This window comes from Pristis pectinata, chromosome 18, assembly GCF_009764475.1.
Source record: "Pristis pectinata isolate sPriPec2 chromosome 18, sPriPec2.1.pri, whole genome shotgun sequence".
NCBI classification, from domain to species: domain Eukaryota; kingdom Metazoa; phylum Chordata; class Chondrichthyes; order Rhinopristiformes; family Pristidae; genus Pristis; species Pristis pectinata.
Window position 1 is genome coordinate 4,871,246 of NC_067422.1, and position 19,101 is coordinate 4,890,346.

Consider the following 19,101-nt stretch of genomic DNA (forward strand, 5'->3'; position numbering starts at 1 on the left):
GAGAAACAGATCCTTCTTTACCTTATCTTGGATCGCGGTTGCCAACAGTAGAAAAATATTCTAATTTTCTCTTGACATACCATATTTCACTGAACAGTAAAAAACTAAATTGGGACAAAAACTGAAAAGACATTACAGCTGCACAGTGAGGGCTTTGATAGTGATGAATCTATTACTGCAGCTAAAGTTATCATGTGCTGCAGCAGAAAAGCAAAATCTTTTTTCCATCTGCAATATATTCTCCCAGGTCATTTTGATATAGTTTTCACTTTTTAAAAAAACACAGGTAAGACAAATTAAATGGAAAAGATGTGTCTGCCTGTTGTGATTTCCTTCCCTCAACTATGTAACCAGCTGCAAACCAGATCAAATTTATCCTTTCAGTACTGTCATTTCCTTTTCAATCCCTGTACTTTTTTCATTGAAGTGTGTTGAATGAACTACAAACAGATTAAAAGATAGGGCACTAAAATGCCTTCCTCTTGTATTTCTGCACAAAGCAGATGGCTACCCCAACAGGTCATTGTTCACCTTAGGCTATCTCCACATTATTATTAAAGCAACCAGCTTGACACGTCACTACTTTTGAAAGACTCTTTCCATAGATGATAACATAAGACTTGCAACCTCTGAACATCCCAAGCACTTAGAAACAATAAAGTACTTCTGTCACCAATTTATAAAGATTACACTGGGGAAACTTAACAGCAGCTTTGGACTTGCACGTTTAACTGCACATGTGTGTACACCAAATATTGTTGACAGTTTCACAATGTAATGACAGCAAACAATTACAAATTTGCTGTCAAGCAACTGCAAAATCCAGGTCAATATCCACCTAAATTGCATGATGAACTTCAAAAATAATTGTGGCTGAGTTGTGGATTGGACAGACAAAGTTCTGGGAAAGTCTAATTGATGTTTAATTAGCACAATATTTTGCAAGGGTTGGTAGGCCTATTCATTTATCAGAGGAAACAGGTTAAACCTCAAATATTCATCATAGACTGAGAAGAAACATGATAGTTTTTAAAAATAATGGTAAAATTTTGATAGAATAGATGCAAAGATGCTCTCTCCATCTGCGAGTACATCCAGAACAAGGAGACATAAATATAAGACAGTCATAGAACACAGGACAGCACAGCACAGTACGGGCCCTTCGATGTTGTGCTGACCTATATAAACACCTACTCCTTGATCAATCTAACCCTTTCCTCCTACCAGCCCATAACCCTCCATGTTTTCTTATATCCATGTGCCTATCTAAGAGTCTTTTATATTTCCCTATTGTATCAGCGTCTACCACCATCCCCAGCAGTGTGTTCCAGGCACCCACCACCCTGTAAAAAAAAACCTACCCCTGACATCTCCCCTAAACTTTCCTCCTCTGACCTTAAACTGATGTCTTCTGGTATTGGCCATTGCCACCCTGGGGAAAGGCTGCTGGCTGTCCACTCTATCTTATACACCTCTATCAAGTCACCTCTCATCCTGCTTCACTCCAAAGAGAAAAGCCCTAGCTTGCTCAACCTTTTTTCTTAAGACATGTTCTCTATTCCAGGCAGCATCCTGGTAAATCTCCTCTGCACCCTCGCTAAAGCTTCCACATCCTTCCTATAATGAGGTGACCAGAACTGAACACAATACGCTAAGTGTGGTCTAACCAGAGTTTTATAGAGCTGCAACATTATCTTGTGACTCTTGCACTCAATCCCCCGACTAATGAAGGCCAGCACACCATATGCCTTACCAACACGCAGCAACTTTGAGAGATCTGTGGACTTTGACCCCATGATCCCTCTGTTCCTCCACACTGCTAAGAATCCTGCCAGTAACCTTGTAGTCCACCTTCAAGTTCATTCTAACAAAGTGTATCACTTCACACTTTTCTGGATTGAAATCCATCTGCCACTTCACTGCCCAACTCTGCATCCTGTCTACATTCCGTTGTAACCTACGACAACCTTTGTGTCATCTGCAAACTTACTAACCCATCCCTCCACTTCCTCATCCAAGTCATTTATAAAAAATCACAAAGAGCAGGGGTCCCAGAACAGATCCCTGCGGAACACTGCTAGTCACAGAGTCATTAACAGAGTATGAGACATTTCTTTACAGCTGTAAGACTGTTAACTGTGCTGAAATAGTTAGTGTTTACTGATTTAATGAAAACCACACTGCAAATATGAAGGGTAGGGGTAATTAAAATAGGAAGATACTCATCTGTAGTATAAAAGCCAGCATAGATCAGTCTAGTTGAATGGACTGCCTCTGTCTTATAGATTCTATATAATACTTACCCTATAGCACTCTGATCTGGAACATGTTGCCATTTTGGCCAAAAAAACAAACCATTTCAGGCAAGTCATCCTGGGGTTGAAATGAACTGTTCAGGAGAGCATATATACATGTACATGGTGAGAGAAACTCTCATGCTTGTCAGAGATTACCTTCTAACTGGAAAGCCTTGGTCAGCATTATGGCAGGAAGTCTTTGGTCATAGTAAGCTCTACAGTGGAGATGTATTAGCAAAAATTTTAAAGTGAAAGGTAGTATAAAATTCAGTGTCCCATTCTAAAAGCCCCTAATCAGGTTCTTGATAATTAAAAGGTAACATTTGCCTCAGAAATATTCTTCAATTTGCATTAACTTGTTCAGTTCAATGTATTCAGTATGTCTAAATAGTCAGAAAGTATGGAACAAATTATCAAGCAGATTTAATACCGTGACTCAAAAAAGTCCTGTCAGCTTATTTGATAATTGCACTATCTGGGCAAACCTCTCCGATGGGGTGTGGGGAGGAGACAGAAAGACTTATCGAGTATTCTGAAAACAAATTTCAATAATTCACTACAATCTGCCTCATGGCTAGTATCATTGCTGAGGTAATTTGGATTCACTGTACTATTTGTTTATCCTGTTCTCTGGTTAGCCTCTAAATGTTTGCACAGCTGTGAAGTGCTTAAAAGAGCATGATTAGAGCATCTAATGACCACACTAATATTCGTACTGAAAATCTAGATTTCAACCAATGGTTCACATAAAATATCACTTTTGTCATTCATTATTTCCTAACACAGTTGCAGTTATTCATTTACAATAGACAAAGGTTTACTGTTACTGAACTTTAAATAAGTAGTTGCTTATCTTCTCTCAACAGACATCCTGATATTTTTCTCTCTCTACAGTGTGGCAGAAGTGCTGAAAACTTTGACAAGTTTTTCACAAGAGGCCAGCCAGTGTTGACACCACCTGACCAATTGGTCATCGCTAATATTGACCAGGCAGAGTTTGAAGGATTCTCATTTGTAAACCAAGAGTTCATTCATCCCAGTTTAACCAATGTTATATGAAGAGGACAAGCAATTGCAGCGAGCCTTTGTTTAAAATGACTATAATCAATCAACCATTAACTTTACAAGATTAATAATGTTCAGAAAAGGTTAAGGAACATGCACTTTTAACTTTTAGAAAAAAACATTAATAAACTTTATGAAGATTTACTGACAAAATTTTAAAGTCCAACTTTAAATTGTCTAATATAATTGTGAACTGCCTTGATAAATAAAGCAAGATTTTTAGGAAGGCATTCTCCTCTGCTGAATTTTAGCATTTTTTTTAAAGATGTTGAGGTACAAATTGCAATATATATATTTGGCCCCCAAGGGACCAGTTCTTTTTCCCTTTGTCTTCCCAATTTTAGGTTGGTTCAATAGCCTTTTCATAAAAAACAAATAGGAAACAAATGTGTTTCTCCAGAAATGTAATGGTTGAAATATGTTTAAGTAAATCAAAAAATGTTAAGAAATTCTCATTCTACAATTTGCACTAATATGTACAACTTATTTCCATCTGGATAAATGAACAATAAAGCTTTGTTGAAGACAGAATTAGTTGAAAGGAGTAAAACAAAATGATCAAATTATTTTGGCATTTTAACAAGCACTAGAGATCTATTGTCCAAAGTAACCACTGAAAGGATGTTAACATATTTTCTCAAGTGAAATATTCAGTTTAACACATTCCTCTTTAAAGGTACAACTTATTCTAGTGCATAAAGCAAATATTCAGAACAGATAACCATTCTACTAATTGTATATGAAACTACAAAAATAATGCTGTGCTTCAGTTGTCTAGTTCATATTACATTATGATTTATAGAATGGAATGATTGTTATTTCCAAGAAACAATCTTTTAGTATGACAATGTTTTGTTATATCATAATTCAATGTGTTAAGGGAGCACACCATATAACAACATGTCAAGATTTCAACTTTTGTCAAATACGCTACATATATGATTTAAACTGAGTCACAAAAGTAACATCCAACCACTTGTGCATGCCATTCAGGAAAATGACAGGAAATTTCTTGCTTAAGTCCCCTTTTAAGGTACTGATTGCAGGCTTCCGTGAGCTTCAAGGGGCCTACCACACCAAGGCACAGAAGGTCTTTTTCTTAAGTTGTTTCCTACTACTGATGTAGATCAACTTTTAAAAGTAAATACATATTAAAAAAACCATAATGATTGAAGCATTGTTTGGTTCACAAACCTGGCTCAACTATTTTCAAACTTGCCATTTTCCTTAATTTTAAACAGTAAATGCTAATTCTTAAAGAGTGATAGTAAGTCCATCTGGGCATCTTAATTCAGTTATGAAATGAGAGCCAGTTAAGAATATTTTTGCCTTGATTTTGGAAATCGTAATTTAGTTATTCACTATTCTGCCTTTGGAAATTGCACGTCAGAATACAATTAGCATGCTGTCAATAGGTGTTGCATGCAATGAGGCCTAAATTTTGAAAGCACGTATGTTTGGTTATTGGTCTAAGTAGTGTTTGTCATTTCCAAGTTGAAAATTTGCACCTTTTAGAAATAAATTTCAATTGAAAATGCCAAGTTTTTAAAATTATATCCTTGTTACATTTCTTTGTGCTGTTCCTCCCACTTCACAAGTCAGTCATATTGCTGACTATGTCAAGTTACTATTAAAGGTACAGTCACTGTACATATGCATCCAGCCTATTGTTAGTTGAAACAGTAATATTGAAAACCAGCACTAATTGATGTTACAAGCAAAGATTTTAGATGAACGATGCAAATAGTTAATATATAAATGCCTAATATAGTTAAGCACTATCTCTCAGTTTAAAGTAATCTTGTGGACCAAAATTTTTATTGAGTTTGCTTAACCAGCTTGAATACATATTTAATGAATCAGAGGTAGGAGGGAAGCAAGGAACATGCATGTAAGTTAAATGCTAAAATATGGACATTTTTGTGATGGTTTAAGATTGGAAATAAAGTTCAAGGTTGATCAGGTGTCTGATATCTATTCCTTATTTAACATCTCAAGATTATTTCAAAAGGCAGTCCCTGCAAAACAATCGATATGGTTATTGATTGGAGTGATAAAGACATCAGAGGGAATGGACAGGGGCTGGGTGGTTGGGGGGGGGGGGGTCACTCAGTCTCACACTGAAAAGTTCTGAAGCAAAATGGTAGCATGTACTATTAATTACAGCTCCCTTGTGTATCAGAAACAGTACCAACAGTACCCATCCCTATATCTCCCTAAAATGTTATGGTTGTTTTAATTCAATATAATAACAGAAGTGAATAGAAAATACAAGCAATTTTTTTTAATGTTCTTTGTAATGGCTGAATTTTGAAAGGATAATGAGGCTGCCTCTTTAAATATCTTTTGGGATTATGCCTTAAGAAAGAAACCTTATATCACTGTACAGAAGTTTATTTAGGCTACATTGTCTATTACAGTTTATACTGCTGTAAAAAACCATGTTGCTAGGATATTTGCTGCCCGTCGGTTCAAGTAAGCCCGAGCCACTCAATTGACTACTTACAGATATTTATACAATCATTCCAACCACTACACAGATTGTTTTATTTTAAATTGAATTAGGTTACATTTGAAGAATATTATTTGAATTTCAAGGTGATAATCCAACCAAGTGGCTCCAGACATGTTCATAACAGCTGTCTTTTCAGTTTATATTCCCTGAACTATTTCTGTTCAGCTTCTGCCTTGTAATTCTCCTGTCAGTATAGCTGGATCCTATTTACAGAAATGGATGCAGATTTTATATCAGGTCAGGCAGCTCCTCGGGTGAGAGAAACAGAGTTAATGTTTCAGTTTGGTAACCTATCAGAGCTGGAAAAAGTCAGAGGTAAAATGAGTAACAAGTTGCAGACAAAAGAGGGGAAGGGAATGTCTGTGATAAGGTGGAGGATCAGGAGAGATTGATAGAGGAAGTGCCAGCTGAAAGTGCAAACTATTGATTCAGTCCACAATGGTGACCCCAAGCTTTCAGTTGCCTATTGCATTACTTCTCACTCCCACTCTGACCTCTGGCTTTGGCTTCGTACACTGCGCCAGAAAACCTCAATGCAAAATCAAGAACTAGCACTTCAATTTAAGACTAGATATATTATGACCACTAAAATTGAACTATTTCAGATAATCAACCATTCCAGCCTTGCAACTCACATTTTTCTTTTTCAATCTTTTTATTAGTTTTCAAATTAATACAGATTGATATATAGCATCAATATTTATACATGTAATACAAAGAGATCAGGATAACAATCATAGCATATATAATCATAAAGAACAATAAAATATAAAAAAAATCTGTAGATCCAACGATCTCTTAGTAAATGAATATAATATAAAAGAAAGGAAAGAAAAAGATTTATTATATAAATTTTAAAAAAACCCAAATCAATTAAAAAAATGATAAACAATACAAATTAAACAAAAAAACTTTTCAAAAGAAAAACAAACAAAAAAAGGGGGAAAAAAACTGGGCTAAAATTTCTCAGTAGAAACAGAGCAATATTATGTCGTCAAGTCCATTCCTCCAAGTTGGAAAGTTATTGAAAGGGGATCTACATCATGTGAAAATATTGAATAAATGGACTCCAAATATCTTCAAATTTAAGCAAAGGATCAACAGTACCACTCCTAATTTTTTCCAAGTTTAAACATGATATAGTTTGAGTTGCAACTCACATTTTGACCTGTTTTTTTTCCTCTCCTCTGGTACTTCCAGATTTAATTTGTGCCTCCTATTTTTCCTTCCGAGACACGCCTTTTGTTATTCACTAGGCATTAACATCTTCTTTCAGACAGTGGCACTAACTCCACTGTAGCATTCAATCTCATCTAGTCTTAAGAATATAATAGGAGCAGAAATAACCCATATAGTCCTTCAAGCCTGCTCCTCCATTCATCATCACCCTTTTACAGCACAAACCCCACCTCCCTTCCATCCCTTGATTCCCTTTATGTCCAAAAATCTATCAAATACTGTTTTGAATGGCTGAGCTCTGGATTAGAGAACTCCAAACTTCACCACCCTCAGTGAAAAAAAAATCCCCTCATTTCTCAGTCCTAAATGCTCTATCACTTATTCTGAATCTGTGCCTGAGGTCCTAGACTTCTCAGCCAGGGCAAACATCCTCCCTATATCCAGCCCACCAAGCATTTAAGGATTTTCTAACTTTTGATGAGATCTCTCATTTTTTCGAAACTTTAGAGAAGGAGCTGCAATCTAGTTGTTCTCTCCTCATGTGGCAAACCTGCCAATCCTAGAACCAATCTGGTGAATCTTCATTGCATTCCCTCCATGGCAAACACATTCCTTCTTCTTTGGGAAGGAGACCTAAATTGTGCACAACATTTGAGATGCAGTTTCACAAAGGTCCTACACAAATGTAGGAAGACTTCCTTGCTCTTGTTTTCAAATACTCTCATTTGACTTCCTAATTGTTGCACCTTGCTGGGAGGACCATATGTCATATATTACAAGTTTGCTGACAATACTAAACTAGTGGAATTGTGCCTTCGAACATCCATACTACCCAATCTGTCATTATTTAGAAAATACCCTACTTTTCTGTTATGAGGACCAAGGTGGATGACCACACATTTTTCCACATTATATCCATCGGTCATATTCTCACCCACTTACTCATCCTGTCCATATCCCCTTGAAGCTGCTTCTTTCTGTTCTCACAATCCTATTAGTTTAGTATTGTCAGCAAACTTGACGACAAGCTATTTGGTCCTCCCAGCCAAATCATTGATTTGAACTGCAAATAGTAAAGCCCAAACCATGATCCCTGCAATACTCAACTAATCATATCCTGCCAAGCTGAAAATGATCTGTTTATTCCCACTTTATGCTTTCTGTAGAATAACCAATTCCAAATCTCTTCAGTACGTGCCCTAAGTTTGTTGATCAACCTCCCATGGAGGACCTTACCAAAACCTTCTGAAATTCCAAATACACCACATCCACAGGTTCTCATTTATCTACTCTGCTAAGCACATCCTCAAAGAACTCCAGCAGATAAGTCAAACATGACTTTCCCTTAATAAATTCAGGTTTACTCTGCTCAATCTTATTACTCTTTTCAAAGTGTTGTGTAATCACATCCTTCATTAAGTATTCTAGCCTTTTCCTTAAACTGGTATTAGGCTAACAGGTTGGTAGTTCACCATTTTCTCTAATAGTCGGGTCACATTTCTTAAATATGAGATTTCTATCCTATCCCAGAACTTTCCCCATGTTCTTTCTAACCTTCCCCACTTTGTTTGCAACATAAAACTAGTTTTATTTATAACTTTTCTCAGTTATGATGAAACATCATGTTAACTCTTGTCCTTCTCCACAGTGCATTTCCAGCATTTTGCCTGCATTGCTTTTGTCAGCAGATACATTTAGCATCTGCAGTATTTTGGTTTTGGCAGATTTCACATCACTGTTTTATGAACATCACCAATAGCAATGTAACTGTAGTTGAGTACATAGAATCGCAGAATTACTGCAATGGAGCCATTACCACCAGGAAAGTGAAAAATGCTGTGTGTTTCATATAAGTCTCTCAAACAGGATGGTTCAAACTAAAGGCAGCAGTTCCTTTTAAAACTGAAAATTACAAGAGGGAGAAAGGATTTTTTTTGAAAATTCAGAAAGCTCAAAAGTTTGCATTTTGATCTAATTCTTCTTAAAATGCAGAGATTCTGCATGTTAAAGAGATTTTCTATTAAGAAGGTTTTCTAACATAAAATTTCATACAATATATTGTAGACATCTTTATACAGTAGCAAAAGTTCTCGTTTTTCCCCTTACACACTACATTGGTGAGTATCCATCTTATTGTTTAAAACTCCACCTGTTTTCTCTAAAGTATGAATGTTCTAAAAAGCACTGCTATTAAGATTTTTAAACACTTACATCTTCAGAAACCAAGAATATTGCACAAATCTATTTGGGAAATAGACTGATAAGGATGCACTTATCTTTGTAACTAAGATTGTTACCATGCCTCCAGAGAGCTTTCCACTTGCTTCAGAACACACTATTCCAGAAGCCCAATTCTATGGTGATGTTTAAGTAGCTGAAATTATTCACACTGTAGAAAATTGTGTAGTGTAAGCTATTGCAATAGATTTACTGCATCTCTTGTTCAAGGCATTTTAAAAAATGCAAAGATAGTGATGCAATTCCATCTCAACATCATCATTGTTACGGATGCAAGATATCAGGCAAATTACTTGTCAAGGATAGAAGCGGCTATTTAAACAAATCTACTTATGGCATTTCTAACCTTTAAAACTGTCGCTTCAAATTATCAATTTGTAATGCCAAGTCATTCCCATTCTGTATTTGTAGGCAATACTATTTACTTTACCAATGTATTTTAAAAACTACGACTGTAGCAACCCCAGAAAAGGTGAAGAAATCACAATAATCATCTTCAATGAACTTCTAATTGAATATGTGTTATTAAAACATAAAGCTTCTTTTTCTACTATATAATAAGAAACATACTTTCCTCAAATTGTTTTGCATGGTATTGTTATGTGTTAATTGTGGTATGACAATCTCTAAAAATAAAAAGGTAAAAGATAAACATGTGTCTGTCAACTGTGTTTTCTTTGATTTAAGTCTACCTCTGCAATGCTTCTGTCAAACATTTTCTACGAAAGATGCTCAATGTTGCCAAGACACACAATTGACCAGTGCTGCTCAAGAGACAGGTTTCTGTGTGCAGCCTTTACAGTTTGTGTAGAGGTCAGCAAAGGCAATTCAGATAAGACTCTCCCCTGACTGCCACACAAACTTTTCCAAAAGGATTCAATAGATAACAGTTGGGTAAAGGAATCTTAACTAAATACATTTCTCCCCCAAACAATGTTTAATGGAAAAACAACAAACTTTTAAGAATATGATCACCTACAAGTTCTCCTCCAAATCATTCACCATTCTAACATGAATGTAAATTGTCATTTCAATCAATGTCAAGCCAAATCCTGGAATTCTTTTCCAAAAAACACTGTGGAACTGCAACAGTAACTCAATCTGTGCAAGGAATAGTCCTACAAATATTTCTCTGGCAATTGGGGATAAGTGATAAATCCAAGCGTGCTGGCATACTTGTACTTGTATGCATACTGGCATTTTTATTTGTATACTTATTATGCAAATAAAATCAAAGTGGCAGTGTATTTGTGCATGATGTATAATGCAACAGACCAATGTAAGAATCCCATCCAGCCTGCCAGAATAACAGCTTCCAATCTGAAGGGACCTACAGTAATGACTTTGAGCATTTATAATCCTAGCACTACTTCCTCCCATTTCACACACACACACACCCCACTGGACCACTGAGCAAGCACAACACTTCACAAGTGCCTGAACAGAACTATTATCTGTACTCCCACATGAAAAGATTTCACAGCACTATGAAACAGAATGGAATATATAATTAATAAAATGGAATTAAATACTAAATGTCACTTGGCTAATAACACTACAACAGAAACTAAAAGTATTTGCACCTGCATTATATGTGAAAGTCACACTTTGAAGTGTTTGCAACCATTTCTGACAGAAGTCCAGCCATGAAGGAAATTGGACTGGGCACTTCCTGTCTTGAATCACCCTAGCGTAGGTTTCATTTCTCCATCATATTTCCCAAACATAATGATGCCATCAATGTAGATGGTCTTGCTTTCTGACTAACTGAGAGATATAAGATAAAAAGGTAGTGTGGGGCAACTGATTACATCATGAAAATCAGGATCATTAATTTTGATCATTTAGATGTCATAAAGTTGTTGATAATGGAAATATTCAGAATGGTGTCGCTCTCCAAATAAAGAGCAAACTAACATCCTAGTTTTATGATACCTGCAGCTCAAAAAGAATGACCACGCACAATCACTACAAGTACAATGGATAATAAACATGGCTTTGCATCATTGTGATTCCGTAAGCAATATGTTATTATGGATGAGTTGAAAATCAGAATAATCCCATCAATGAAACTTTTTTTCCCAGAAGTATATATTATTTGCATAATTTTTAAATATATACAAGTTAGTTGACATCTTCATCAAATTCTATTTAAATTAAACCAATAACAGACACAGTGAAAGATTCTTTCCTCTATATAGCATGTTTCTGGGGACACAATCATCTACTCTGCCTCCACAACATAGTTGTACCCATGAATTCAATAGAGCATCTTCTTGTCCATTTTCCACACCAATCTGAGTGATAGTAAATAGCCATGTCAAAAAAAGTATCATTTGCATCATAGATGTCATAGAACATGGCAGCATTAATATTATTTGTTTAGTTATCAACTGTAACGCAATGGAAGCAAAACAGATGGCAAGTTGCAAATCTACCCAATGAGCCATGAAACAAATATGACATTATAAACATAAATAAAAACTAAAACTAACACAAGGTTGAAAACTGATGTTACACAGATATTTATACTACAAAAATCTAAAGTTTTGCTACAAATGCAGACAAGTGAAAGGGTGTGCTATTGTTCAGTTAAGTAGCAGGTGTTATTATGGACAATATGGCAAAAATAACATACAAAACAAACTCTTGTCACTGGAATTTAAGGAATTGTAATTGTTCTAAATTGCATTCACATTGTGTTTTTCACATAACTACATTAATTTAAAACTGGGACCCCAAATCATATGATCACCTTGACTATTATCCCCAAAAAGCAAACTTTAAATTTGCAATGTCATGGTGGATGAGGTAATCTATAATAAAAATGCTAGAATTGTCTTTCAGCGTTAAAATCTCTGGACATTAAAACTTCTTTATACAAATGATAAATATGCTACGTATGACCAATGAGTAAATAATGAATCTGGTTTCCCCATATTGATTGATGAGAAAATTCTGCTCTGCTGTCAGTACAGTGGAAAGTACTTGCTTATAGAAACATTCCTATGATCTTTCTGGATTTCCCCAAAGTAGAAGGACAACTAGCACCTTCAAAGCCCTGAATGATTCCCAAGGAAGACCAGCACTGTAGAAATCGTATATATTGTGAAGGTTTCCATTAATATGTAAAGGGAAATGCTGCTCACGGGAGGCTTCCCATCATTGAAGAAATCTAATGCAATGTTCTTTTCCCTCATAAAATATCATCAGCTTACTTGCCATTTCAAACAACAAGGGAATTAGTGAAATAACAAGTTTTTGAAGAGTCAAGGTTTGAAAGTTAGGAAGGAACGCAGCAAATCAAATGGAAAAGGAAAATTCAGTGTGCAGGGCCATTATGGCTAACAATTACAATACCAGTTCAACAAGATCAAGGTTGATACGCTCTTGATCTCAAATCCACTGTCCTGACTCTTCCCCTTAATGCTCAATTTCCCTTCAGACTAAAATATGTGCATTTTGGCCTTAAATAAATTCGATGATTCAGCTCCAAAGCTCCCAGAGGTACAGAATTCCAAAGACTACGACCTCCTCCTCTCCATCTTAAATGAGTGAAGCTATGCCCTCAGATATCTACCCTGTCAAATCCCCTCAGAACCTTATGTTTCAAAAAGATCACCTCACATTCTTTTAAACTCCAATGATTACAAGCTCAGCATGCCTCCAATGTAAATAACTCCCTCCATAAATAAGGAGACCAAAACTGTTAGTAGTGCTTTAGGTGCTGTCCCACCTGTGCATTATAGCAAGAGTTCAATTCTCCATTTCCTTTGCAAAAGGAAAGACCAACATTTGGCTTCCTAATTATTTGCTGAACCTACATGCCAACTTTGCGTTTCATGTACAAAGACAGCCAGATTCCTCAGTAGCATCATTCTGTAGTCTCTCTCCATTTAAACAATATTCTGTTTTTCTATTCATCCCAATGTGGATAAACTCATTTCCCCACATTACAAGTCACCTAAGTTTTTCTTAACCCAACTGTAACTCTTTGCAAATTCAGTATCCTTCTCAAGGTTTGCTTTCGTATCCATCTTTTTTCCTTTCCCATCCACTAATTTTCTTGTCAATTATTTTAATGGTTAGCTCTCTAACTGTGCTCACTGACCTTTATGTCCAGGAATCAACATTTAATAGACGCATTCTTTTATTTTGCTATTACTCATAGGGGATGAAAAGTTCATGTTCTCATTCTTGATGTCTGCATAAAAGAAAACAATCTAAATGATCTCACGTTTTTAATAATTGTTTATATGGGTTATCCTTCTGTCCCATGACCCCATCCTCATAAACAGAAAGGCCAATTTACAAAAACAGGTTCCCTCTAGTCTTGTTATTCATAAGATATCTTTATTAGTCACATGTACATCGAAACACACAGTGAAATGTACCTTTTGCGTAGAGTGTTCTGGGGGCAGCCCGCAAGAGTCACCACGCTTCCGGCGCTAACATAACATGCCCACAACTTCCTAACCTGTACGTCTTTGGAATGTGGGAGGAAACCGGAGCACCCGGAGGAAACCCACGCAGACACGGGGAGAACGTACAAACTCCTACAAACAGTGGCCAGAATTGAAGCCGGGTCGCCGGCGCTGTAATAGCATTACGCTAACCGCTACACTACCGTGCCTGCATCCAGAAAAGCATTTAGAATAAGTACAATCTGAGAGCTGTGGGTTGCCATCAACTTGCATTCTGGAATCAACATGAACTTGGGCTCAAGTTCCTCATTAGCGCAAGGTTTCCAACTAAAGAAACATTGCAAAATATAAAACAAACTGCATGCATCTAATAATTTTCCTAAGTCACAAACATCAGGGTGATTTTCTGCAGCTATCTTCCTATTGTCCATCATAATTTATTAAGCAACAGAATAAAAGAAATGGAGTGGAAATCATTTGGGTGTCAGAGAATGAAGAATGAAGTAAAAGTTCCTTCTGAGAGAAGGGGACCAGAGAAAAGGAAAATAAATGTAACTTTTGATTCTTTTCCCCAAATTGTAAGAGTTATACAACACGGAAACAGGCTCTTCAACCCAACTCATCCAGTTGCTGCTGACAGTTCACTGATAATACAAGTTTCAGCAGTTATGATTCCTCCTCCTATGCCTTCAGCAATGCCTCTGAACTTCCCTTAACAGATTTCTGTTTTTCATCTACTTAATGACTCCAAGCAACAACATCCAAAACCAAAAAAAAACCAAGTTTGATATCAGTACTGAATCATAAAATTTTCCACCAATTGGGAACACTAGTCCTTCTGTCTTTTCCCTAGCCGCTGCCTAAATTTTAAAATTTCCATCCTTGATTTTAAATTCCTCCGTGGTCTTATTCCACCAGCCCTACAATCCTCCAAGGTATCTGTACTTCTCCAATTCTAGCATGGACTATCCTCAAGTTTAACCAATCCCTCCCCCCCCACAAACTATCTTCTGTCTCCTGTCTCCTTTGTTCCTTTCAAGACACTCTTTGAAACCTACCTTATGTGGTTCTGTGCCATACACATTTATTTGATGATATTCCTGTGAAACAACTTGGAATGTTCTCATTACATTACACATGCCATATAAGTCCTCTTTTTTTCCCAATAGTGAAATTCCCAGTCATTACTACACTGCTGATGAACATTCAATGAACATGTGTCACTGTGCATGCAAGGTTTGTGATTCTAGCCAATAATGGGAAGAACATGTAGGTTAATCATCAACCATTTCTGAATTGCAGTATTTCAAAATGCACTTAACACATTACTTTATACATGCACAATCTAATGGACCAATACAATGTTGTGAAGAGATTGTTCAGAACTAACCTTAACATCATCGTCTTGTGCTCCATCGTCCATGCTCTGTAGGATGGTTAAGCAAAGATTTCCCTCAGCAGCCCTCTCCTTACTTCTTTGCTTGCTGACCTACTTACCCCTCTCCACCGCCCTCATTCCCCCTCCATTCGCTCCCAACGGACAACTGGGCTCGAGGAACAATTGTAAACAGGCGCGAAACACAATGCGCCTGCGCACCCGGCACGGCAACCGCTGGGGTCGCGGCTCTCGCACTCCGCTCGCCCGGGGCTGCACAACACGCATGCGCTGTCTCGCGCGGCGCCCCAAGGGGCGGCACCTGCCGAAGGTGGGCGGGCGTCACAAAGGAATTCAACCAATCAGAGTCCTGATGTAGGGTCTCCACCCGAAACGTTGACCATCCTTCTGCCTCCACAGACGCGGCTCGGCCCGCTGAGTTCCCCCAGCAATTTGTTTTTTTTCAAATTACATCATCTGCAGTCTCTTATGTCTCCAAACGAACCAACTTACCTGGAGAGGGTAATTTTATAAAACCCTGCCCCTTACTGGAGCGGCCAATGCATTCAGTGCAAACTAAAGGTGGCCAGCCACTGGAGCGCATTATCTGCCCGTAGTGTCCCTCTGACACTCAGGCTCCACCTGCAACAACAACTCACATTCTTGGAGTGCCTCACCATGAGAGGCTTCCAACTGGCACATTCCAGGCTGCAGGAGAATGCTCTATCGGACACACTTAAGTTTGGTGCAGCCCACAAAAGTCCTTGTGGGGGAGGCTTCAATATAAGGTCCTGCCCCCACTGGGCACAGAGGGGCTGGGTTCCTTGTAATAGCCCCACCAACACTTGAAGGGTATATTGTTTGAAGAGGTCACAACGAATGGCATTGGTGCTTTGTACATAGTATGTATTAACTTCATGACAATGTATTAATTTGACAACTTGATGAATGTATAAACTAGTCAACACTATAAATGTAAAGAAAACCATATACTGTCTTGTAATTCCTGTGTATATTTTTATGAATAAAGTTTATTTTTGAAATACAAAAAAGTTCTTGGAGTGCTTTCACTCAAGGGGCAACCCAGAGAGTTGTCAGGTATATTTATAGTGAGAGAGTTTTCCGACTATTCCAATGAAGCTGCAAATACTGAAATACTGTATTCTTGCACCTGGAACTGATTTCACCATTCACAAAAGGTCCTGGTGTCTGCTTTTCCACATAAGTCCCACCATATCCTGGAAGCTTTTACTGCCAAAAGATAGAGGGGATGGCAATCCATCCACCTTGTTTCACCTCCCCACATCAATAATTCATCTACCTCTGCCTTAAAAGTATTCAAGGAGTCTGTTTCCACCACCCTATGAGGAAGAAAGTTCCCAAGGCCCATCAGTCCCTGAAAAAGAATTCTCATCATCTCAGTCTTAAATGGACACCCCTTACTTTTAAGTGGTGATGCCTTACTCTTGACTTTCCCACAAGATGGAAACCTCCTCTCAACAGCCACAATCCTGCAGTGAATAATGCCAATGTACACAGTCACTTTTAACCCAGTCATCACCATGTCATATTATTGACATCCTGAAGCATTTCAGAGCCAAAGAACTACTTTTGAACTGTAGATGTCAAAATATAGGAAGTTTGGATGCAACAAGATCCCACAAAACTTATGTAAGGCTTTGTCTTAGGAAACATTACTTCTAATTATACTTCCTCTTACAGCTACTGCCTCCCTAGAGATAAGAATCACATGGATTCACCATTTAACAAAAACAAATCCTTAAGGACATTGGAAATCTGAAATAAAAATAGAAAATGCAGCAAGTACCCAGCTGGTCAGGCAGCAGGGGTGGGGAAAGAAAAGCAGTTAATATTTCAGATTTCATCTTTCTTCAGAAACTGGATAATAAGTCAACTGGAATTATGGAGACAGAAGAGACTGCCGATGCTGGAATCCAGAGCAAAAAATTGGTAAATTGGTTTATCATTGTCACATGTACCAAGGTACAATGAAAAACTTGTCTTGCATACTGTCCATACAGATCAATTCATTACAACAGTGCATTGAGGTAGTACAAGGTAAAACAAGTAACAGAATGCAGAATAAAGTGTTACAGTACAGAGAAAGTGTAGTGCAGGCTGGAGGAACTCAGCTGGTCGAGCAGCATCTGTGGGTGGGGGGGGGGGGGTGGAGAAGGAATTGTCAACATTTATTACCTTGGTTTCTTTCTCCACAGATGTTGTCTGATCTGTTGAGTGTTCCCTGTTTCTAATTCTTTTTAATTTTATTTTATTTTATTACCTGCAGAATCAAATATTCAAATACTCTCCCGTCTGTTATCCAATCTTCAACTTTCCCAAAAGGTTTCAAAAGTTGTACTTTTAACTTGATCAGCACTAGATCATGTTCATTCACTCCCCTGTCCCTCATGACCTACTCTGGTTGCCATTTCACCAACACCTTGATTTTAACCATTCTCTGCATCTTATACAAATTGCTCCAGGGCCTCACCCATTTTTCAGCTCTTCAATCCTCCAAGAACTCTGTTTTCCTCCAACCTTGGACTTGCCTTCATCCCTCCAGTGGCAGCCATACATTCAGCAGTTTAGATCTCAAGACGGACTCTTCCTAAGCTCTTGAGAAATCTCTTTCTTCCTTTAACATGCTCCTTAAAATCTCTCAAGCTCTTAGTGACCCATACAAGTATATCCTTGAGTTAAATTGCTGTCTGATTACTCTTTAATGAAGTTCATTGGGATGTTTCCTGAGTTAAGAACCCTTTTTAATGAAAATTATTGTATTTCAGAAGGGTTAATACATTCAAATGCAGACAGATAACAAGTACAGTAAAATTCCAATAATTTCACACCATCAGGACTTTGTTAGTGCTGGCCTAGCAGATCTTCTGGATTGTTGGTTGTTATGCATATTAATACCCAAACGTATTTTTAATTTACTTTTTTTTAACATATTACACAGTAGGATAATAAATTTTCCAGTGAACCTGGTCTCTGGAAGCGAGAAATGTACTGGCATTCCAGAACCAGACTCCATCTGCAAACCAACCCATGTTCCTGACCTCTGGTACTCTGGACCCCAACCCTGTCTCCAGCCACACACCCAGCCCACAGTCCAGATTTCAGGCCCCTGGCTCTGGTCACACACCCTGTTTGCACTTTGAACCCTGGCTTACAAACCAGTCTAATGAGTGAGCTAGATGCCAGACCAGTGGGTTTTCAAACAAGAAGATGGCGGATTATCTGAGTTTTACTGTACATCTGTGAGTAAGTTCTCTGCAGATTGAGAAACACTGTCATATAATTATGTCCTGTCAATGCTTTTTAAGCCAATTTTGTGCTAGTTATTGGTACAAGTTTTATCAGAGGTCTTAACATGTTTTTGTTAGCACAATCTTTTTTGAAAAGGCCAGAAAGAGCATATCTATTAAATCAGAGCACAAAAAGCTGTCCAATTTATATTTTAAATCTGGAAATGTAAAATGTGGACACGGTCATGGTGTTATGTCACATCCTCTGAACCTCTGAGCTGAGACTTTCACTTTGAAAAATTATTTGTCATCACTTCTACTTTGATCACAGTGTGTGAAATTAAAATTGGAGGATGAGTCACAACCAATGCATGTCTTCAAATATCAATAGTAAATTGTCTCTGGACTTTAAGTACCCAAGAAATATTTTTAAATGTGTTTGTTGAATACATCACACAATTAAACATTGACAAGACAGAAGTATACAAAAGTATACAGAAGTATAGAGGTATGCAAAATTATGAGGGGTATAGATCAGATGAATGCATGCAGGCTTTTTCCCCTCAGGTTGGGTGAGACTAGAACAAGAGGTCATAGGTTTAGGGTGAAAGGTGAAATATTTAAGGGGTATCTGAGGAGGAACTACTTCACTCAGAAGGTGGTGCGAGTGTGGAATGAGCTGCCAGCAGAAGTGGTAAGTGTGGGTTCAATTGTAACATTTAAGAGAAGTTTGGATAGG

General features: G+C 37.5%; 1 protein-coding gene across 2 annotated transcripts in view; it reads left to right on the forward strand.

Moving 5' to 3' along the window:
* The window catches only part of LOC127579768 (protein kinase C alpha type), a 320,846-nt gene extending 315,525 nt beyond the window's left edge, over positions 1–5,321 (forward strand). For both annotated transcript variants that reach the window (XM_052032673.1, XM_052032672.1), the window contains one exon: positions 3,192–5,321. In XM_052032673.1, coding sequence (XP_051888633.1) covers positions 3,192–3,356 — 165 coding nt within the window. In that variant the 3' untranslated portion in view covers positions 3,357–5,321. The remainder of the gene's footprint in view (positions 1–3,191) is intronic.
* The last annotated feature ends 13,780 nt before the right edge of the window (positions 5,322–19,101 follow it).